Below are 24,273 nucleotides of genomic sequence, written 5' to 3' on the forward strand. Positions count from 1 at the left end.
TGTTACCTTGTAACATCTGTTTTCAGTTCATGTTTTGAGCTCAGTAAACCGCAAAGGGCATTTTAGAGCTGAAAATGTTTAAAAACTGAAAACAAGAAAAAAGAACGAACTAACAAAACAACAAAAACAAACCACAAATGAATTGATCAAACAGAGCAGTACATATTAAAGGTAAGCTGATGAAACGGTGGGAAAAAGCTCATTAAGAGGGAGGACTCGCATGATAAAGCCTCTGGTCGTGATGTGTGTTTGAAATGTGCTTAGTGGATCTTTGGTCAGACACTGTGTATGAAATCATTAGATGACTCTTCACAAAACAATAAGTAGCTAATTGTAAAAAAAAACAAACAACCCCCCCCCCCCCCCCCCGCCCCCGAAAACATACTTTAAAAAAAATCTCAATAAGAGAAATTAGTTTTGCTGTTATGTAAAGTTTTCAACAGTTTGATAAAAAAAAAAAAATCTCATGTACTTCTCTAAAACCAGCTATTAAAGAATAGTTTTAAAAAAATTACAGTTTGAACAAAATTGACATATCAACAAAATCCTGCATGTGAAATCCAGGAGTTTGACTTTTGGAAAGAATAGAGAGGGGGAGATAGAGGAATTGCAGTTGTACTATTTAAAATGTTTTCAGGCTTCAGTGTTCAGCAGTGTAATAATGACCAGGCTTCTGTTTTTTTTTGTTTTTTTTTACGTCAAGACTGGCAGGTTGTTGAAGTTCAATCTGTTGTTTCTGCCTACCTGATAAGGCAAACTGAAATGAGTTGGAAATGAGGAGGAAAAGTCTCCTACTGGCACTGAAATTTCAGATGAGAAATGGTGTGATAATATTCCTTGGTCAGTGTGTGATTGATGACATCTGGAAGATAGGTAGCAAGGATTGATGAAGTCTGTCCACTAGCATAATTTGAGATGAAAGATGTAATGGACTGCTGGCTGGTGTGTAAGAGGCATCTGCCCTGGCTGAGTCAGGATGTAAGCTGTACTGTGCAGAACAAAATTTTCAGTTCTGCTTCACTCTTTTTCATCTCAGACTGAACAAATACAGTGCACAATCTTAAACTGCCTGTCCAAAAGCTTTTTATGCATTATATCGGCCAGCACTCCATTCACTTCCCTTTCAATATATTCCGTGAGAAAGATGTCGAGTTGTAATCAGCCAGCAGACAGACCAATAGAAATTTGCAAGATTTGGGCAAATTGGTTGGTGAATGGTAAACATTTATAGCTAGGTTAATTCCCCCCCCCCCCCCCCCCAAAAAAAAAGTAAAAAAAAAAGTATACCTGGCGCCTAAGTGGTGTTAAACGACCCGAGCAACAAAGTAAACTCACTCACACACACACACACAGACCTTTAAACAGTCAGTGCTGCTTTCATTTTATATCTGGGTACTGACGGAGCACATCCAGTGCTGACTGGAATTTTGAAAATAAAGAAGAATCATGTCACTTGAAACTTGCTTGCCATTTGCATAATTCTCTAAAAGTGAAAATCATTTTAACCCACAAAAGCAACAGTTCAGTTTGGTGCAGTAGGTCAGTGCTGGAAAGTTAAAAAAACCAAAAAACCAAAAAAAAACCAGTTTAACAATTTAATCCTGGGAGATTAAAAAACAACAACAACAACAAAAAAAACCAAAAAAACCCAAAACAAACCCAAACAGTTTAACAACTGAATCTTAGGAGATGAAAAAACAAAACAAAAACAGTTGAATCCTGTAAAAGTCAAATGTAGGTTGATGTCACTGGCTTCAAACATTTAAAAATAAGCAAGGGCTGTTTGGGACAGACAAGGCAAAGGCACGCCTCATGAAGTCAGTGTTACTTGTTGTGATCCCATTATCTTGCACACAGAGACATATTATATATATATATATATATATATAGGTACACGGATACAGACCAGTTTTCTTGGTATGTTCCTCTGTTTTACCTGTGCGCAAGGTGGTGGTGGTAGGTGTGTAAGCATCGCTGTCTTCAAGGTGTGAGCCTTTCATCAAATGATAGTTACATAATAGGAAAGAAAACGCTTTCCTTCAAAACAAAAGAACAAAAAATTCTTAATGACCAGCAATGAACACGGGTTAAATAAGATAATACTGCAGAGGTTCTTAAGCCTACAGTCAATCAACTGTAACAGAAAAATAAAATGGGTACTCTTGTTAGATGCACAGCACAAGTCACCACACAAAGGCAATACAGACTTCACTTTGTGATTTTTTTTTTTTTTTTTTTCTTTTTTCTTTTTTCTTTTCAGTACAGCTTTAAAACCTAATCAAGGCTAGACACACACACACCAAGCTGAATTACACCAGCAAACACTGATTGTTTTTCAGATTTTTTGTTCATGTGGGAAGCCATAATTATGGAGATAGTACGAATAATTCTGTATTTGTGTGCACAACAGTGAATAATTACTTTCCACCAGTGTTCACAAGTCAATGAAATATTAGATCACCTGCCATAACATGCCTGTAGTCACAGGTAACAACTTTGAACACTTGGAGAAAACAAAAGAAAAAAAAAAAAGCCAGTCATGAACACATGGTAGGAAATATTGTCTTGGTGTTAAATCATAACCGTCAAATCTATTGTAAACAATCACGGATGACATACCATCGACGACACTGTCCATTAGACTAATGGAAAACTTTCATTATTGTTTTCACAGCTCATGCGGTCAAAATGAATGATTCTGTGCAGAACGCTAGGCTGGCAAGTCAAAGGTCCTGAATGAGGAGGTGAGCGAGAGAAAGACAGAGGCACCGTGGGAAGGTCACGTGTGTATGGAGGAGGAGCTGTCCGGGTTGGACAGGAACTCCACCAGGATGTCGTGACAGAACTTGTATTGCTCCTGCACACAGAGGGGGTGGAAATGGTAAGGTCAGTGTGTGACAACATTCCATGTCTCTATGCTGGTTTGGGGGTGGACATAGTAAGGTCAGTGTGCCACAACATTCCATGTCTCTATGCTGGTTTGGGGGTGGACATAGTAAGGTCAGTGTGCCACAACATTCCATGTCTCTATGCTGGTTTGGGGGTGGACATAGTAAGGTCAGTGTGCCACAACATTCCATGTCTTTGTGCTGGTCTGGGGTGGACTCAGTAAGGTCAGTGTGCCACAACATTCCATGTCTTTGTGCTGTTCTGGGGTGGACACAGTAAGGTCAGTGTGCCACAACATTCCATGTCTCTATGCTGGTTTGGGGGTGGACACAGTAAGGTCAGTGTGCCACAACATTCCATGTCTCTATGCTGGTTTGGGGTGGACATAGTAAGGTCAGTGTGCCACAACATTCAGTGTCTTTTTGCGGGTCTGGGGTGGACACAGTAAGGTCAGTGTGCCACAACATTCAGTGTCTTTGTGCTGGTTTGGGGTGGACACAGTAAGGTCAGTGTGCCACAACATTCAGTGTCTTTATGCTGGTTTGGGGTGGACATAGTAAGGTCAGTGTGCCACAACATTCAGTGTCTTTGTGCTGGTCTGGGGTGGACATAGTAAGGTCAGTGTGCCACAACATTCCATGTCTCTATGCTGGTTTGGGGGTGGACATAGTAAGGTCAGTGTGCCACAACATTCATGTCTCTATGCTGGTTTGGGGGTGGACATAGTAAGGTCAGTGTGCCACAACATTCCATGTCTTTGTGCTGGTCTGGGGTGGACTCAGTAAGGTCAGTGTGCCACAACATTCCATGTCTTTAGTGCTGGTTCTGGGGTGGACACAGTAAGGTCAGTGTGCCACAACATTCATGTCTCTATGCTGGTTTGGGGTGGACACAGTAAGGTCAGTGTGCCACAACATTCATTGTCTTTGTACTGGTTTGGGGTGGACATAGTAAGGTCAGTGTGCCACAACATTCAGTGTCTTTTGACTGGTTTGGGGTGGACATAGTAAGGTCAGTGTGCCACAACATTCAGTGTCTTTGTGCTGGTTTGGGGTGGACATAGTAAGGTCAGTGTGCCACAACATTCAGTGTCTTTGTACTGGTTTGGGGTGGACATAGTAAGGTCAGTGTGCCACAACATTCAGTGTCTTTGTGCTGGTTTGGGGTGGACATAGTAAGGTCAGTGTGCCACAACATTCAGTGTCTTTGTACTGGTTTGGGGTGGACACAGTAAGGTCAGTGTGCCACAACATTCAGTGTCTTTGTGCTGGTTTGGGGTGGACACAGTAAGGTCAGTGTGCCACAACATTCAGTGTCTTTGTACTGGTTTGGGGTGGACACAGTAAGGTCAGTGTGCCACAACATTCAGTGTCTTTGTACTGGTTTGGGGTGGACATAGTAAGGTCAGTGTGCCACAACATTCAGTGTCTTTGTGCTGGTCTGGGGTGGACACAGTAAGGTCAGTGTGCCACAACATTCCATGTCTTTGTGCTGGTCTGGGGTGGACACAGTAAGGTCAGTGTGCCACAACATTCCATGTCTTTGTGCTGGTCTGGGGTGGACACAGTAAGGTCAGTGTGCCACAACATTCAGTGTCTTTGTGCTGGTTTGGGGTGGACATAGTAAGGTCAGTGTGCCACAACATTCAGTGTCTTTGTGCTGGTTTGGGGTGGACACAGTAAGGTCAGTGTGCCACAACATTCCATGTCTTTGTGCTGGTCTGGGGTGGACACAGTAAGGTCAGTGTGCCACAACATTCCATGTCCTTGTGCTGGTTTGGGGTGGACATAGTAAGGTCAGTGTGCCACAACATTCAGTGTCTTTGTACTGGTTTGGGGTGGACACAGTAAGGTCAGTGTGCCACAACATTCCACGTCTTTGTGCTGGTTTCAGCTTAATTGGTGTTGTAATAATAATAATGACTGAAATAATGAACACTTACTCAGTGTTTTTTCTCTGTTAATAGAACTCAAAGTGCTTTACGTGTTTTTAACACACAAAATAAGAAGAAACAATAGAAACTAACTGAAAGATCCCTAACATGAATAAGCATACAAGATGGGTTCTATTCCCCACCCCTGCACTGTTCTGTGATGGTTAACCCCTGGTCCTCCCCCCCCTCCCTCTCTGCCTTATCACCTGCATGAATCACATGAATGGACGGGTTTGAACAAAATGGTTTTCTTATATCATGTGAATGGATCGAGTTAAAATGGTTTTCTTATTCATATTTGTTGTTCAGTTTATTTGTTCATGCTTGGAAATTTTATTTTCATTCTGTAATAGTTGTGATAAAAGCTTCTGATTATGGAAAAAAGAGGGGGTTGGGTGGGTGGGGGAATGGGACATTGACAGGTTAGTCATCACATGGAAACACAATAAAATGACCTATTTTCTCCTGCTTACAATCGGGAATTGAATATACGCAGAGGTCAATAACTTGTTACGGTGTTGACAAACACACTGCTTGTGTCTACCTTTCTCATTAAGTAGTTCTGGATTTATCTTTTGCACATACATTTCATGATGTAGGTTACAGTACACCCACTGGGCTGAGATGGCCCCTCCTCCTTCTTCTGCGTTCACTCGTATGCACACGAGTGGGCTTTTACGTGTATGACCGTTTTTACCCCGCCATGTAGGCAGCCATACTCCGTTTTCGGGGGTGTGCATGCTGGGTATGTTCTTGTTTCCATAACCCACCGAACGCTGACATGGATTACAGGATCTTTAACGTGCATATTTGATCTTCTGCTTGCATATACACATGAAGGGGGTTCAGGCACTAGCAGGTCTGCACATATGTTGACCTGGGAGATCGTAAAAATCTCCACCCTTTACCCACCAGGCGCCGTCACCGTGATTCGAACCCGGGACCCTCAGATTGACAGTCCAACGCTTTAACCACTTGGCTATTGTGCCCGTCGATGGCCCCTCCGAAATCTGTGGTTGTACAGGGAAGGGAACTCTATGCTCCCAGTCCTTTGTATCGGCGGCGGAATCAGAAACTTGCCATACTTGAGCATCTGTGTTGAATTTGTGTTAATTTGATTTGGCAAATATGTAGGCCTTTCCAAATACATTAGACATACCCAAATACATGAGCCTTCCCAAATACATACATTATACTGAAGAACATATGCTAGTAGGGTTTCATCAGAAAATTCAAAAGCTTAGGAAACGTGTCCCACCTCAAGAAAAATGAGGACAGACTGTCTTGATGCTTAGAAAAAAAAATCACTTTATTTCACAGGCACAAGTTCATTTGCATAAAATGATAAATTAAACAAAACACACACACACAAGATATATGTTAAAGTTTTTACATTTACAGAACTGAGCTCAATCACATTCACTTTTTCCAATAGATATCACATGACAACTGGCTTCACCAGTTGATACGGAGTAGAATTTACATTTGTCTGGCAACTATGCACAAGTAACTGTTCCATGGATCCTGGTGTGTGAACCTAGCTACCCCGACAACTATGTAATTCTTCTTCAGTCAGTTCCCGTGAATGGGGAATCACTATCGCAATGCTGAAGTAAACAAGTATGGGTGATAAACTGCATACCTACTAGCTTGAATTCATTTCAGTAGTAATTGTAATTCATAAAAGCAGGTAATTTGGTTAATGTAATAAACATTGACTGCTGTGTCCTGCCTGACAAATCGATCAAATGAGGTGCATATTTGATCAATGTCTGCTCAGGTGAATCCTTGTGCTAGTTGTGTTTATGGCTTTGGAGAGGTTGATGGAATTTTTTTGTGACCACAGAACTGTGGTAGTTTGTGTGTGTGTGATTGTAGCAAATATACAATGTGTGTGTGTGTGTCTATGCATGTGTAATTCTGCCAATGTGTCCGAGACGCACATTGCAGAAGTGTAATTGTAAGGGGTAGGGGCCTGAGTATGTTCATTGTGTTGCATGTACTTTATGTATCTGTGTGGATGAGTGCATTTGTATGAATGCAAAAGTACGCTGAATGAGGCTTTAAAAAAAAAAAAAAAAAAAAAATTTTTTACATCTTTTGCTTTCACATGTTTTATACATATCTTCTGTAGGCCCTAGCCCTCAAGGCCTGACCAACACCTTTTTCATGCATAGGTCAAACATCTGCTTTAAAAAAAAATTAAGCAGATATGATGCTGCATGTATGGATTGGTCTGCACGCTTTCACACCACCATGGAGCTTAAAACTGGAGGGTAACCCTTGACCGCCAGGGGAAAAAAAGAGCACACACACAAAAAAAACCCCTGATAAAATGGTCTGGAGATATACCACTCCAAATGAATTTTCAGCCTTTCAGAGTTATTTCCCTTTTGATGTCATTGATGATGTAACAATGACATTTCTTCTGTCAAGAAGGTAAGAGTGCCCGTCAAGAGTGGATCCAAAGAGCTGAAGTAGTCCATTTAGGTTCTGTGCATGTATAGAGCAGCCAACTCCAAGACAGAGTCCCGTCTCTTTGAGTGATGGAGCTCAGGGCAAAACTATTACCATACTTGTGAATTCGTCTGATTTGAAATGGTGTCGATTCGATTTCAACCAACACCATTCATTAACTTGCACTGCAAAAGCGGAAACCTATTGTCTCTTCTTCTTTCGTGGGCTATAACTCCCACGTTCACTTGTATGTATACGAGTGGGCTTTTAAGTGTATGGCCGTTTTTACCCCCACCCCCCTTCATGTAGGCAGCCATACTTCATTTTCGGGGGTGAAACCTAATGTGAGTGTGCAGACACGTTACCATGTTGTCGATGAACTGCGTGCGGTTGAGCCTCATCTGCTTGACAGCCTGGAAGACGTCCACCTCCTTGTCCTTGCGCAGTCGCTCCAGGATGTGCATCACCGCACACAGGAGGCCGCTGCGACTGGCGCCGTTCCTGACCACACACAATGGAGGTGAATTAGTCTCTCAATACCACAAAGGCATGTGTGTGTGAGGGGGTGGGGGTAAGGCCATATTTCTCTGAATCCCATGGTTTCTCGCAGTCCCATGATTTATCTCACGGGGGTGCCCCCATGATTTTTTGCAATTGAGAGAAACAGCCACACTTTCTCGCAATTCCACAATTTCTCACAATGTGTGAGAAAGCATGGGAAGTCTCCCTATCTTTTTTAAATTTTTATATATTACAAACCTGTCCTTTGTCATTAGAGTTGGTTTCTTGTCTTTTCCCAATGCAAAATTTTGAGAAATAGAGGGCATGACGACGACAGTCATGATAATGACAGTGGTGTTAGTGAAGACATCAACAGCAATGACACTGAAACACATCTGCTTATTGTATTTCACATTAATTAAATGGATCACTGTGATGCATCAATCTCACATTCGACATCGGAATCAATAGCAAACAGCCAAATTGAGGCAGTGTGTATAACTCACAAATATAAATAAATAGAATGATATGACTTGAACCAATCTTTCCCAGAGGGATGTTGGGGAAAAACATCAGAATGATTTAATTTTCTGCATAGATGTAATAGAATAAAAAAAAGTTTCACAATGCTTTACCCACACATAAGGAGCATGATAACTGGACCAAATAGTTTTGATATTTGCTGTGATGAAACCTTTTTTTGTCATGATTTTTTTGTTCATTTCATGCTTGTTTTGTTCATCTGTTTGTGTCGGCATTCTTTTGTACGCAAGATTGCACTGAAAATCGATTATCAGTTTCATAGACACTCAGAACATGAAAATATTTTTTCTTTTTCTCTCACATTTTTGGCTTGGATTGGAATTGGGAAAAGACAAGAAACCAACTCTGATGACAAAGGAAATAGTGTTGATAAAAAAATAAACAGGGCTTCCCACACTTTTCTCACACATTCTTAGAAATAATGGGGATGACCGCACGATTTCTCGCAATTAAGAGAAAATGTGGGAGGGAAACAGCCACACACTTCTCACAATCCCACGATTTCACTGAAAGTGAGAGAAATGGGTTGTAAGAAATCGTGGACTTACAGGGAGATCAAGCTTCAATTGAGGCCTGACTAAGCGCGTTGGGTTACGCTGCTGGTCAGGCATCTGCTTGGCAGATGTGGTGTAGCGTATATGGATTTGTCCGAACAGTGACGCCTCCTTGAGCTACTGAAACTGATTAACCTTCAGACTACACAGCATGGGGGTTGGGAAGGGATGTATGTCTTGTGTGTATGGAGGGGCATTGGTGTGTGTGTGTTAAATGCAAGAGAATGGGAGTGTGCACGCATTGGCATGTTGGTATATGTGTGAGTGAGTGAAAGGGTGTGTTCATATTGAATGAATGATTGTGAGGTCCTTCAACTTGGCATTTGAGCACTTTTATGCCTTTTTGTGTGTTGTTTGTGAAGCATACACCATGCATGAATTTCTCTTGAGCTAATAAAGTATTCTGTAACTGAATGTGTTGGTGCGTGTGAGATCAAGTGTTTGTCAGAGTAGGAGTGTTTGTGAGTTTGAGTGTCTGAATGTGTGTGTGTGTGTGTGTGCAAGAGACAGTGAGAGGGTGTGTTGGGGAGGGGGTTGGGGCATGTGGGGGGTTGGCGGGGTGGTGTTAGGGTTTGTTTTGGGGGTTGTTGGTGGGAATTGTTTGTGTGTGTGGTGGTGGTTGAGAGTGTGTTGGGGTGTGTTTTGGGGTGTGTGAAATTATGTGTGTTGGTATGCATGTTGGTGTATTCGGAGGGTGGGTGTGTGTGTGTGTGCGTCTTTGTGAATGGACACACCACATCACAGGGAAATGAAACGAAGACAGCAAAACACAAGGTATTGGAGAGGCCTACATGCAGTGGATGGCGATGGGCATGAAGCCGGTCTGTTCCACCCAGGAGTCCACGCTGGCGATGAGGTCTAGGAAGGCCCGGCTGGAGGCAGGGATAGCCGACCCCTCCGCCCACCGGTGTAAGTGGAACTGACGGATCAGTCTGGGCGTTGCCTGGGCCTGTCAACGTCACAAAATTCACGTTTCAAGGATTTGTCAAAGCCTGCGGACTGATCCAAATGCTTTACTACTTGCTTTTGGGTGGGGAGGAGATAAAAGGAGCGGATGCCCGCCCTTGCATAAACTCAGGGCACAAAAATAACACCAATCGTTACGAGTTAACTATCATTACTAGCTAAGCTGGGTCTGTGAGCATCACATTGAGCTACCTCAAAATATATCGTGTTCATCCGAATCAATGGCCTGTTATTCCACGGTCTTCTGAAGATGCCACACATTTACTTTGTTTCCCCTCCTCCCCGGAATGAATAATCCCCCAAAGATTTTATAAAGGACACAAAATATCACCTTCCCTCCTCCTCTTCCCCCCTCACCCCCCCTCACATGCATGTACACTGGGACCGACCTTGGTGATATTAGTCAGGGTAAAGTCTCGCAGCGTCACGCTGGGGTCCGAGCGTATCTGGGCAGTGGTCTCCACAATGAAGGGGCCATAACTCCCTCCACAAGTCTCTTCTGTCCAGTACTGCTCACAGGTCTGACAGAGAAACACAGGCACTGTGACTGCATGCAAATGTCAAACGAAAATCACCATTATAATTGTGAACAGTACTTACATCATACACTAGCTTTTTAACCGTCGGCGGAATACATCCATCAAGTAAATGTTGAAACTGTCTTATAATATGGATGCTTTGAACTGTAAAGTCTTGCATGCATGCATACAACACACACTTGTACTCATCCGTACACCCACACTTTAAGTCATTTCACATGACTGACGCATAACGAGGTGTTGACAATACTAGGGATGTTCATAAAAGATTTCCCATGGACTGACAGGAACGAAACTTGACTCAGTCATTAGTCTCTTCTCTACATAGGCCCCCATGAGGGCCACTTTGATTTTAAACGCGTTGGGTTATACTGCTGGTCAGGCATCTGCTTGGCAGATGTGGTGTAGCATATATGGATTTGTCCGAACGCAGTGACGCCTCCTTGAAACTGAAACTACATAGGTACCACCAAGGGTGACACACTACTCCCATCGCTTTAAGCAGCTGCGAAGACCTTGCCTGCGCAAGAAACTGTTACGAGTTCAGAGATGCAAGTTACCACATGAACTATAGAGATATGTACTGTTTATACATAAGCAATTTCAGCCTCCAATATATATATATATATATATATATATATAACTGGAAGTAAGGGGAAATCTTTAATGAACACCCCTCGTAATTAAGGTCACAACAGACATCTATACCTCATCTTTGTCGTCCACATCATTGAGCATGACGATGGTGTGACACTTGTGGTCATAGACCAGGCGCCAGAAATCTGTCACTGTGTTGGGCAGCGGCATCTGAGTCACCAGCAACCCGTCCCTCCGCCGGAAAGTCTGCAACGGATCACAAAAACACTCATCTGTATTGTTCCTGCTTTTGTTTAATAACAACTCTTGCTGCAGTGTTTAAATTTCTACCTGTGAAGATAGCTGTTTCACATCTAGCGATCTGTATTTGTGTACACTGAGGCTCGAGGCCGTATCCCATGACCGCCAGAAATGTAGAATGTTGGTGAAGCGTTCAGCAGTGCTGCACTCCCCTAAAAGCTGGGTCTGTGAGCATCACATTGAGCTACCTCAAAATATATCGTGTTCATCCGAATCGATGGGCCTGTTATTCCATGGTCTTCTGAAGATGTCACACATTTACTTTTTTCCCCTCCTCCCCGGAATGAATAATCCCCCAAAGATTTTATAAAGGACACAAAATACCAGCAACCCGTCCCTCCACCGTAAAGTCTGCAACGGATCACAAAAACACTCATCTGTATTGTTCCTGCTTTTGTTTAATAATAACTCTTGCTGCAGTGTTTACATTTCTACCTGTGAAGAAACCTGTTTCACATCTAGCGATCTGTATTTGTGTACACTGAGGCTCGAGGCCGTATCCCATGACCGCTAGAAATGGAGAATGTTGCGTGAAGCGTTCAGCAGTGCTGCACCCCCCCTAAAACCACACCAGGTTTTGTGCATTATGACAGGAGTTAAATACATAAAAACTTTTGTGTAATCCTGTCAGATTGATTATATTGTAGCATTTTCAAAAAAGACTTTCGTGTTACTCCTGTCAGATTTATTGCATTTGCATGGTGACATTTGGAAATATAAGAAAACAAAACAATCTGAAAAAACAAACACTTGTGACAGAAGGACTACATATCAAGTCGCAGCAAACCTCTCTGTCAGCTGTTTATGCTTAAAGAACAAGATAAAAATAAAACATTAAAACACACAGGGAAAAAAAAGTTATGCCTTGAGACCAGTTGCTTGCAAGCAGTTATACCTTACATTTCCCACAAACTGAAATTAATGTATGATCAATTAATCAAATCGAAAACACTTATATTAATCCACATGAAAATTAACTTACGCAATCACAGGCTCACTGCGAACACCAACATAAAATGAAGTTACATCCACGTCAAAACAAGGGGGACAATTTCCCAGGATCTGTTTAGCTGTCTATGAAAGATTACTTCCCTTGCCTTAGTCTCCAGTTAGTCACAACTGGTTTGTCATGTGTGTATGGGGTGGGCGGGGGTTTCTGTATTTATGAAGCTTGTTTGGTCATTTCCTGTGTGCGGGTTTACATTTTTTGTATCACATTTTATTCATTTTAAATTTTGAGTAGGATGTAGCAATTTGAAATGTCATAAGCATATGCACGCACACACACACACACATGGACAAAATACAGAGAGAGAAGGGTAGAGGATTTTCTAATGGTTGAGGAAAAGAGATCAATACAAGAGTGTGAGTGCATATTTAGAGGATTGAAAATAATAATAATAACATATATATATCTTTATATATATAAATTGCTGAACTGTGACATGCAGACGGCATGTTTTACCGCAGTCACATCAGGCAAAACAAATTGTTTTCCCACACAGCAAATTCACCCCACGTTTTCTATTATTTTTTAAATAAAGAATCGATCTTTAACAATCTCTTCTCAACTTAAGAATTACTTTCCTCCACAATCGTGATAAAAAAGAAAACATAGACTGTTTGTTTACATAACCTGTTTCGGTAGAAGCACATACTCCAGTGAATACCTAAGAAAAACAAGAAAGGCAAGGCCTTCAAGACTCCCTTGTGATACACTTTTAAAAAAATCCAAGTTTTTATGTATTGAGTATAATGCATTTACTGTTATATTTATATTTTTTGTATTCTCTAAACTTGGCACTTTGATCTGATATTCGACCCAACAAAGGATCTGTCATTATTATCATTTTTTGTTCAGACAGGAACTTCTTTTGCTAAGCATGGAAGTTTTATTTATTGCAAACGTTTTGGTGAAGATAGCAGAACAAGGGAAATTACTCTGCTGGGGAACTTAGTTTGCTTTAAACTGATCTTTCTCATCTTAAACATTACATTTTGAAATTATACTCAATACATAAAAAGCTTGGATTTAAAAAAAAAAGTGCATCACAAGTGAGTCTTGAAGGCCTTGCCTCTCTTGTTTCAAAATGTAATGTTTAAGATGAGAAAGATCAGTTTAAAGCAAATTAACTCCACTAGCATTACAGAGTAATTTCCCTTTTTTACTATCCGAACCAAAACGTTTGCAAAATAAATAAAAATTCCATGCTTAGCAAAAGAAGTTCCTGTTTGAACAAAAAATGATATTAATGACTGCTCTAGCTGTTGGGTCAGAATATCGGATCAAAGTGCCAAGTTTAGAGAATACAAAAAATATAAATATAACAGTAAATGCAGTTTGCATATAATTAGGCTTCATTCTTTATTTTTTTGTGCCAATCCCAGAAGCGCAATATTGTTTTAAACAAGATGACTGGAAAGAACTGGATTTTTCCTATTTTTATGCCAAATTTGGTGTCAACTGACAAAGTAGTTGCAGAGAAAATGTCAATGTTAAAGTTTACCACGGACACACAGACACACACACACACACACACACACACACACACAGACAACCGAACACCGGGTTAAAACATACTCACTTTGTTTACACAAGTGAGTCAAAAATTCTGAGAAATAAGTATGCACCCATATTACTAATGTTCATTGTTGGTGACAGAAGAGCACACCGACAGACAGTTAACTTTATGTAGTAATAAATTGATGTTCTTACAGTGCTTATCATATGCTTCAGTATGCGTATCACTGAAAACAAGACATAGAACTCTAAAACATACGTATACCCACTACTCAAAAGATAGAGTTCAAGATTTCAAATGGCACTGACATTATCATCTGGCATAGGAGAAAGACAGACACTAGCACACAGTGACAAATGAATATGATGCAGACACACGCTGTCACAATGACAGACGAGACTCACATTCAAGAAGACGGCATTGATGTAATCGTTTGAGCCATCTATGGGTGTCATCAGATATGGCCGACAACGATTGGCTGCAACAAAAAAAAACCCCACCCCAAACCATGCAATATTCTTTCTTTCACATGCACCAAAGATGGGTATGGTCACACTTTAGCATCCTAAATTCAGCTCCAGGAACTTGGGATACTAAAGTGTGATACACTGCTTAATATGACATGCAAATAATCAACAGAAATCAATAAACAGTAATTAAAAAAAAAAAAAAAAATCAGTTGTTGAAAAGTTCACTGTTGGGAAACTTTGACACGTTGCGTGGTGGACTACAAGACATGAAAAATCTACAGTGAGCGTAAAATGGGGGAGTCCAAAAACACGGTCACTTTTTGCTGACGTTAAAAAAAACTTGACGTGCTACTTGTAGCTGGGTAAACTATGTGCATAAAATTATTGTGTCCGTTCTCTTATCTCAAAGAAGTACCGGTGTTTGAAGCATGGACTCAGTCACCTGGGTCATAGGAAGACTCCCAACCAGTCAGCTCAGTCTGACATGTCACGTGGAAAAAACAAAACAAAAAAAAACCCCTCCTTTCTGGTGGTCGACAGTTTTCGGCTACGATTTTTTATCTTTATTTTTATTTAAACATATATTTCAGTCGGCTGTATTTCCTTACTGGAATGAATCCACTTCAAACTCGACTCTAGTCTAACAGAAAGGGCATGGGAATTGATCTGTGTGACAAGTTGGAGCTGGGTTAGAAGAGTTGTGGAGTTCAGGAATAGACAATTAAGCAAACGTGTATCCACCCTTGTATATTGACTAACTGAGACCAGTTAAAGAAAGCAACAACACTGCACTAAAAATGAGCAAATGACATGTTCAGAAGGTGGGGGTATCAATCAAAGGTGACACCGGCCTCTGTACTTGGAAACACACAAACATACATACGTACGGACAGAAGAGGTAGGGATGGAGAGAGAGTGGAGATGTCAAAAAAAGTGAAGGAGCTGTCATCTGAATTCAGCCCTTCCCTGTCCCTAGAGAATTTCATTTTCTTTTTTTTTTTTCTCTCCTGAGCTCTCTCTTCACTCTCCCCCACCACCCCTTTTAACCACTTTAACGGGCGTCTGCCATCCATCTAAAAAAAAGTAAAAAAAAGTTTCTTTTAAGTGGTACATCTTCAGGTTTTTTTTGTCCCCCCCCCCCCTTTTTTTTTCCCCTTTCTTTTCCCCTCCTACTTCTTTCCGCTGTTTTCCACGTTGGCACAATGGACTGGGACTCTTGTCTCACTTTGTAACAGAGAAGGGGGTATGGGGGGGCGGGTGTGTGTGTGTGTCAAGTGGGGAGGCAACAAGGACTAAAAACACAACAACACAAAACGAAACAAAACACAGAAACGTTCGTTACAGCCTCGCCTCCAACAGGCAAGCTTATCACGCGTGTGTGTGTGTGTGTGTGTGTGTGTGGGGTGGGGGGGGGGGGGGATGGCAAGCGCGTGCCAGACGACATTACATCACCACCACGTCCGCCCGGGCATGCGCGCTACACGCCATCCTTCAACCCAACATGGCGGACAGTCCACACCTCCCTGCGGGTAGATGCTCCTCTTTTCTCTCTTTTTTGTTTTTGTCTCCCTTTTTAAAAATACTTTTTTTTCCTTTTCTTTTTTCTTCTTCTTCTTCTTCTTTTTTTTTTTTTTGCCACTGCAGACGACAATTATGCGCGACATTTTGGCGCCGAAGAAAGCGGCTTGCGCACGCCATCCTTTCCCCTTACCCATCCACCCTCTTCTTAAGCCCCCCCTATCCAGCCAGTCCCCTCCCTCCGCCCCTTCGGTCAGCACCCTCATCTCCCCCTACCTCCCCCTCAGTCCTCTTAACTCCAATCTCGGGCGGGGGAGGGGTGGAATATGTATGTTATCCGAAAAATGTGTGGCTGCTCACTGTGAGGCATCACGCACGACTGCCCAATGCCAGCGTTGGTGAAGGCGAACCCAGACATTGATGGAGTGAGATTCAGTCTGGTGAGGCGTACAGTTGAGAACAGAAAAAACAGCGGGACATTCGAGTGAGGCAAGGGGGGGATGGGGGGGTGGGGGTGGGGTGGGGGGGGAGGGGGGGGGGATTTGGGCAGGGGGAAATGCTATACTGCGAAAACACGTACTCGCATGCAGAACACAAATGCGCGCACACACGCACGCGCACGCGCACGCGTTCATGATGATTACAGGGTTGTTGTTTTTTCTGTTTTAGTGATTTTTTTTTCTTTCAAATGGACACCAGTGCGATTTTTCTCCCTCGTGCTTGTCCCCCCCCCCCCCCCCCCCCGCTCCAAACACACACACACACGCACACACAAACGAATACCATGTAAATAAAATTAATGACAGGAGAGATCATACGAATTCGCATTGAAACCACTATGTCTCTCTCGTGCCATTTGTTCACACGTGTGTGTGTGTGTGTGTGTGTGTGTGTGTGTGTGTGTACAACGCAAGAGATAAGTTTAAAAATTTTGCCTTTTGTCATAACAAGGACTCCACTCCCACTTCTACGCCCCGCCCCCAAGTCTGTCAATGTGCGTGTTGAGTAGGCCTATTTGTCGAAGTTCTGAGAAAGTAAAGGATTGTTGTATATTTAAAAAAAAGAAGAAAAAAAGAAAGAAAAAAAAAGTGTTTCTTCCTTCATTCTTTTCAATAAGCGTTTTTTTTTTTTTTTTTTTTTTTTTTACTGAATCTGTCAAGGCTGTTCTGACGAATGGATTCCAAAATGCACAAACATTAACTCTCTCCATACGAACGGCGAAAGAGATGATGTTAACAGCGTTTCACCCCAATTACCATCATCAAAATATTGCAATCGGAAGGCTCTTATACTGAAGAGGTAAATGTTGACAAAGAAAACCACAATTCTGACGACGGGAGCTAAAGGTTGTGTCATTCAGACACCCACTGGACATCCGAGGGGTCTGTGTAGAGGAGAAGAGAGGACTGGCCGTACTGAGTGAGTTAATAACAATAATAATAATAAACGTATAATGGTTGTCGATCGGTCTCGATGAAGACATGGCCGTGTGCAGCCAGCCACGCACAGAGACTCACTCTCTGCAGGCCAAGTGGGGGGAATTTGCAGTCTGGTGAGCAAAACAAAAATTAATAAACGTATAATGGCTGTCCCTCGATCTCGATGAAGATATAGCCGTGTTGTTAGCCACGAGACTCTCTCTGTAGGCCAAGTGGGGGATTTGCAGTCGCGCTGTTGATGTTGAGGGCAGGGTCAGACCCTGTTCTGTACGTGGGCGGCGTTCTCTGTCTGCCTGAGCCTTCTTGCTGAGACGTGACTTGCCTCCAATTCAAGTGCGTGCCTTTGATGCTCTCCTTGTTGGCATGATCTGCCCTCTTTCTCTGTGCCGTGCAGCTCAGTTTAAACCCAGTCCACATACAATAATTCACTTTTGTACAAGTTCGTCTATACGTCTGGTCAAAGACTGAAGTTATTACTTAATCAGTACTTGACTTTAAAAAAAAGAAAAAGAAAAAAAAGGGGGGACAAGTGTGTGATGACATTTATACATGTGTATTATAGAAGCAGACTATGCCTGGCATAGCCAACCCACTTCGCCTGTGGTGAGACGAATTTAATTCTCCTGTGGAAAGAAACGTCTTTATGGTGTGATCAATCCCCGACGGGGTCGATAGAAACACGCGTGCGCATGTCACACATTTGCACACACACACACACACACACACACACACACACACACGTACACAACCTTGGAATAATTTCACCCACACGGGGAAAATCAAAACCATTATAAGGAAAGAAAAGAAAACACACACACCCTGTCTCTGACATTAACGATGCCGCCATCTGTCATGATGTCATGTCTTGTCTGGTACCATGTTTACACACACACACACCCACACATGCGCGGGGCGCGCGCGCACACGCACATAAAAACACACGCGCACGTTCACACACACACACACGTTGATGACAAAACGATGTTGCCATTTATTATCACTATGTTATATGTCAACTGGCACCATGTTTGCTCACACATACACCCACGCGCGCACGCATGGACACATACACGCACACAGACACTTGCTCCTGGCATTACGATTACGATGCTGCCATTTATCATCACAAGGTGATGTTTCAACTGGCACAATGTTGACAGACATACAAACACGCGCGCGCGCGCACACACACACTTGATAATAACATTACAATGCTGACATTTGTCATCACTGGGTGATGTTTCAACTGACACAATATTTACACACGCACACGGACACGTCCACACACACACACGCACACGTCTGCGCGCGCGCGCACACACACACACACACACACACACACACACACGATGTTGATAGACGTCTCTCACCTGGCACAATGTTTTTACACCTGTTCTTGAAAATGTTGTCTGGCGTCAATGCTGTCGTACTCTCGTCTCTTTCTATGGTTGTCGATAGCAGCTTCAGAATCTGGAACCACCATCCTTGTGATGAGATGTCAATATCTTTCCGTTAATAAGAATCAGAGAGAGAGAGAGAGAGAGAGAGAGAGAGAGAGAGAGAGCGCAAGAACGCAAGAATTTGAATATAACCGACCTGTATACATTTGGGCGCACGTGTTGCACACATCTCAGCTAAAATAAAACAGGAAGAACTAAACACTCAACTGAATAGTGGACAACATAGGGATGAAAGGCCTGAGCAAGTATATCATGTGGGTAGGTAAGTATGCAGATATATATAGGATGGACAGGGGAGAGCGAGGGGGGAGAGAGAGAGAGAGAGAGAGAGAGAGAGAGAGAGAGAGAGAGGACAACATAGTTCATTTGTTAGGCTACATATCCATTCAACACGCGAATTTATAAGTATCAGAAACAACAACAATGACAACAAAACCAAAACCAAACCACCGAAATTAAACATTTCGAAACTTTGAAATCTGATCACGTATACTATCACCACCTCACTCTTTTTGAGTACATTTTCGCTGTTCCGTCTCTCCAGCGATTTTGACAAAAAACAGTGTAGCATTTACAAAGAGACTGCTATCTGTACTAATCGTAAAATTCGAAAAACCTAAACACGGTTCGACGTTTGGAATAGCTTTGTCAACGTACGAACTCAAGTTTTCAAGCAGCCATTTGAGTCCTACTAGACATCATAAGGACATTACAGACATCCAACGTTCGACCAACTGATTGGTACCTGGTACAATGCCATTTTTAGTGTATTAGGTTAAAGTTAAAAGGTTAGGTTAAAGTTAAAAGGTCGACCAACTGATTGGTCACAACACCTGGTATAATACCATTTTTAGTGTATTAGGTCAAAGTTAAAAGGTCGATCGACTGATTGGTCACAACACCTGGTATAATGCCATTTTTAGTGTATTAGGTTAAAGTTAAAAGGTCCTGCAGCCTTTTATGACCATCGGGGGGCAGTAAAGTCACATCCACTGTGTATATAGTCTGGCATCGGAAAGGCGGGGCCTATTCCTTTCCTTCCGCCGTCCTATTCTCGCTGGGCTACGCTGCTGGTCAGGCATCTACATAGCAGATGTGGGGTGTAGCATATATATATATATATATATATATATATCTATATCTATATCTGAACGCAGTGACGTCTCCTTGAGTAACTGGACTGAACTGAACCGCTGTCTTCACCTACCTCGATGGAAGCAAGGTACCCAGTGTCACACCTGAGAGGATTGAAGGAGACTGCCTTTCCCAAGACCCCCCCACCACCCCCACCCCTTCATCCCCACCACCACCCCCATTGGTGAAACGAGTCCCTGATCACAATGACCACTGGGTCAGAAGTCTAACACTTAATTCACCGATTCTGCCTCGGCGGATTGGGTACACATGCGTGTTTTGAAAACGTGTCAGCTAGCGAACACCTGACGGAATGTTATTTCCCACTGCACAGAAATATGGGCCCTGTTCCAGTGATAAGTTACAGAGACCGTAATCTGTCACTTCGTTTCTGACCATGAGTGGTCGTTTAAAACACACACACACACACACGCACGCACGTGCGCACACACACACACACACATACACACACCATGAAATTCATTAAAACAACAACAACAACAACAACAACAACAACGTAAGTAAATATATATGTTTCTGCTAAAAACATGTGTGCGTACATGTATGTGCGAATGTACAGTACTTACGAACGTATCAATGTACCTAGGAAATGATTTTTCCATGTTACTGGTAGAACGCAGAACTTCCACTCACTTTCAAGAGTTTTGCTCAAACTTTTTTGCTCATTTGGCTCATGTGTGTGTGTGTGTGTGTGTGTGTGTGTGTGTGTATGTGTGTGTTGGGGCTCATGTACGTTTATGTGTATTTGACTGTGCTTTCATATCTGTGAAACTGCATGTTTGGCGCATATCTGTTATGCATGTGTGGGTGTATGTGTGAATGTGCGTCTTCATGTTTTGCTTTTATTTGCTTATTTATCATCATTGTTGTCTTATTTATTTATCTATTTATTACTATTATCATTATTATTACCTTTTTTTCATATTATAATTATTATTTATTTATTTATCTATTTATTTATTTATTTACTTATTTATGTATTTATCTATTGTTTATTTACTCTTTTTTTCTTCTTCTTTTTCTCAAGTCCTGACTAAGCGCGTTGGGCTACGCCGCTCGTCAGGCATCTGCTTGGCAGATGTGGTGTAGCGTATATGGATTTGTCCGAACGCAGTGACGCCTCCTTGAGCTACTGAAACTGAAACTGAATTGCTCAAAACACTTTCATTCCTCTTCTCTGAGCTGAACTTTTATACCGTGAAGTCAACAACCACACTTTCAAAATTCTTGTCACCCCCCCCCCCCCCCCCCAAAAAAAAAAAACCCCTCTTCACCCCTCCTGGCCACTTTTTCAGCGTGACGTGATGAGATCCCATGAGGTTTTTAACCCCCACCCCCACCCCCCCTCTCCTTCCTTTGAAATAATCGCGATCATAACCCCCAGTCCCTTCGCGAAACCTCGCGTGCACGAACGTGAACATGACGTGGGCGGAAGTTCAAAAAACACCATCATCATCATTGCGTGCCGTGAATGGCCAGGATGAGAACACAGCCGTGTACGGTAAGTGAATACCGGGGAGAAAAATCCTTCGAACTTTTGGACTTTCGTTAAAAAAAAAAAAAAAAGAAAGAAAAAAAAAGAAGAAGAAAACACATCCTCCGTATTTTGATGAGCAAAGAAGAAACAAAAAACATACAAAGTTAGGTATTCAGTTTTGTCTGTTTTTCCTGACGAAATAAAAAGTTTGTAACTGGGTTAAGATATTGTTTGTTGTGTAGAGTTTCTCTCTCTCTCTCTCTCTCTCTCTCTCTCTCTTCTTTAGAATACTGCTGAAGAGAGAGTATCTCAACACACCTCATTAACCCCCACCCCCCTACTGGCCACCGGCCCCCTCACCCCCTCTCTGAATATAATTATACATAAACATTTCCATCAATGCGTGAATAGTGGTTTTCTCACAAAGTAGAACAACTCAATTTGACTTAAACAGTCCAATTAAAATTTTCTTTTACCCTTTGAAACTGATGTGCGCTGGGGGTGGGGTGGCGGATTTTGAAGACATGTCATTATTTCTCATACTTTTAAAATTCTTTTTTAATATGGGTACTATATAGCATTTATCCTTGGTGGAGGACCAAGCTCAAAGCAGTTTACAATCTCGGGGTCATTTGCACAACAGGCTGTCTACCTGAGTAGAGCCGGCTGACATTGGGCGCTCATCATTCGTTTCCTGTGTCATTCAATAAGATTTTAGGCACGCTCACGTACACACTCAGACGTGTAACATTTTACGTGTATGACCGTTCTTCATTTACCCCGCCATGTTCCGCTTTCGGAGGAGTGCATGCTGGGTATGTTCTTGTTTCCATAACCCACCGAACGCTGACATGGATTACAGGATCTTTAACGTGCGTATTTGATCTTCTGCGTGCGTATACACACGAAGGGAAGGGAAAGACACTAGTAAGTCTGCACATAATCATGTTGACCTGGGAGATCGGAAACAACTCCACCCTCTACCCACCAGGCGCCATTATCAAGATTCGAAACCGGAGACCCTCAGAGTGAAAAGTCCAACGCTTTAACCACTCGGCCATTGCCGCTCTTTGGTTGTTGATGGCAATACTGTCACAGAAGACAGCTCACCTCAAACTGCTCCTCCAGCTTGGTCTTGCCGATGTCGGAGTCGAACAGGCAGAGGTCGTTATAGATCTCCGGGAAGGCGTGGCTGGAAACAGTGGTGTCTCCGCAGATCAGGGCCTCCAGCAGGCTGTCGTACACGAACACGTACTGCTCCTGCAACATCACCAACAACTACACTGTGATGTGGCTATCGATGATGGTGATGATGATGATGATGATGATTTCTCCACAGATACAACAGATAATTTTACACAAACACGTACTGCTCCTGCAACATTACCACCAACAACACTAATAATAATAATAATGGTATTTATATAGCGCTGAATCTTGTGCATAGACAAATCAAAGCGCTTTCGCACCAGTCATTCACACGCATGCATAACTCTAAAACTGGAGAAACTGCAGACAAGGAAGAGGCAGGGAAGGGAGGCTATTTCGGGAAGAGGTGGGTTTTAAGGCCACACTTGAAAGAGCTGAGTGTGGAGACTTGACGAAGCGAAAGAGGAAGTTCATTCCAACTGCAAGGTCCAGAGACAGAGAAAGAACTGCGGCCAACAGTCGAGAGCTTGAATCTGGGTATGTGTAAACAGAGTGGATCCGAAGCTGATCGTAGTGAGCGAGATGGAGTGTAGAGGTGAAGGCAGCCACAGAGAACTGTAATACTGTAACACAGCTACCGACGGTGGTGATGATTGATGACGTTGGTGATGATGATAATGGTGGTGATGATGATTTCTCCACAGATGTAAGCCAACAACAGATAATTTTACACAAACACGTACTGCTCCTGCAACATCACCAACATCAATACTGTAACACAGTTAACGATAATGGTGATGACTGATGATGGTGCTGCTGATGGTGATGGTGATGATGATGATGGTGGTGATGATGATGATGATGGTGATGACTGATGATGGTGCTGCTGATGGTGATGGTGATGATGATGATGGTGGTGATGGTGATGGTGATGACTGATGATGATATTGATGGTGATGATGATGACTGATGATGGTACTGCTGCTGCTGATGGTGATGACATGATGGTGATGATGATGATGATGGTGATGACTGATGATGGTGCTGCTGATGCTGATGGTGATGATGATGATGGTGGTGATGATGATGATGGTGGTGATGATGATGATGGTGGTGATGATGATGATGGTGGTGATGATGATGGTGGTGATGATGATGATGGTGGTGGTGATGATGATGATGATGATGGTGGTGGTGATGATGATGGTGATGATGATGATGGTGATGATGATGATGATGATGATGATGATGGTGGTGATGATGGTGATGACTGATGATGGTGATGATGGTGCTGCTGTTGATGATGGTGATGATGATGATGGTGATGATGATGGTGGTGATGATGTCTGATGATGGTGATGATGATGATGGTGATGACTGATGATGGTGATGATGGTGATGACTGATGATGGTGATGACTGATGATGATGGTGATGATGATGATGGTGCTGCTGTTGATGATGGTGATGATGATGATGGTGATGATGATGGTGGTGATGATGTCTGATGATGGTGATGATGATGGTGGTGATGATGTCTGATGATGGTGATGATGATGATGGTGATGATGATGATGGTGATAATGTCTGATGATGGTGATGATGATGATGATAGTGATGACTGATGATGGTGATGATGATTTCTCCACAGATGTAAGCCAACAACAGATAATTTTACACAAACACGTACTGCTCCTGCAACATCACCATCAACGAGTGAGTGATGGCTATCTGAGCACAGCTCAACCGCGGATATTTTCTCCTCCTCCACTAGACTTTGAGTGGTGGTCTGGACGCTAGACATT

The 24,273-nt window shown here is 42.5% G+C and overlaps 1 protein-coding gene across 1 annotated transcript in view; it reads right to left on the reverse strand.

The window, feature by feature from the left end:
- Positions 1 to 1,276: 1,276 nt before the first annotated feature.
- LOC143280385 (receptor-type tyrosine-protein phosphatase T-like) overlaps positions 1,277 to 24,273 on the reverse strand; it is a 230,871-nt gene continuing 207,874 nt past the window's right edge. Inside the window, exons 27-34 of the mRNA XM_076585020.1 lie at positions 22,431 to 22,580; positions 18,599 to 18,698; positions 14,206 to 14,279; positions 11,091 to 11,225; positions 10,233 to 10,364; positions 9,669 to 9,826; positions 7,645 to 7,780; positions 1,277 to 2,857 (exon numbers count right to left, since the gene is read on the reverse strand). Of these exons, the coding sequence (XP_076441135.1) occupies positions 2,780 to 2,857; positions 7,645 to 7,780; positions 9,669 to 9,826; positions 10,233 to 10,364; positions 11,091 to 11,225; positions 14,206 to 14,279; positions 18,599 to 18,698; positions 22,431 to 22,580 (963 nt within the window). The 3' untranslated portion in view covers positions 1,277 to 2,779. The remainder of the gene's footprint in view (positions 2,858 to 7,644; positions 7,781 to 9,668; positions 9,827 to 10,232; positions 10,365 to 11,090; positions 11,226 to 14,205; positions 14,280 to 18,598; positions 18,699 to 22,430; positions 22,581 to 24,273) is intronic.

This window comes from Babylonia areolata, chromosome 3, assembly GCF_041734735.1.
Source record: "Babylonia areolata isolate BAREFJ2019XMU chromosome 3, ASM4173473v1, whole genome shotgun sequence".
Taxonomy (NCBI): domain Eukaryota; kingdom Metazoa; phylum Mollusca; class Gastropoda; order Neogastropoda; family Buccinidae; genus Babylonia; species Babylonia areolata.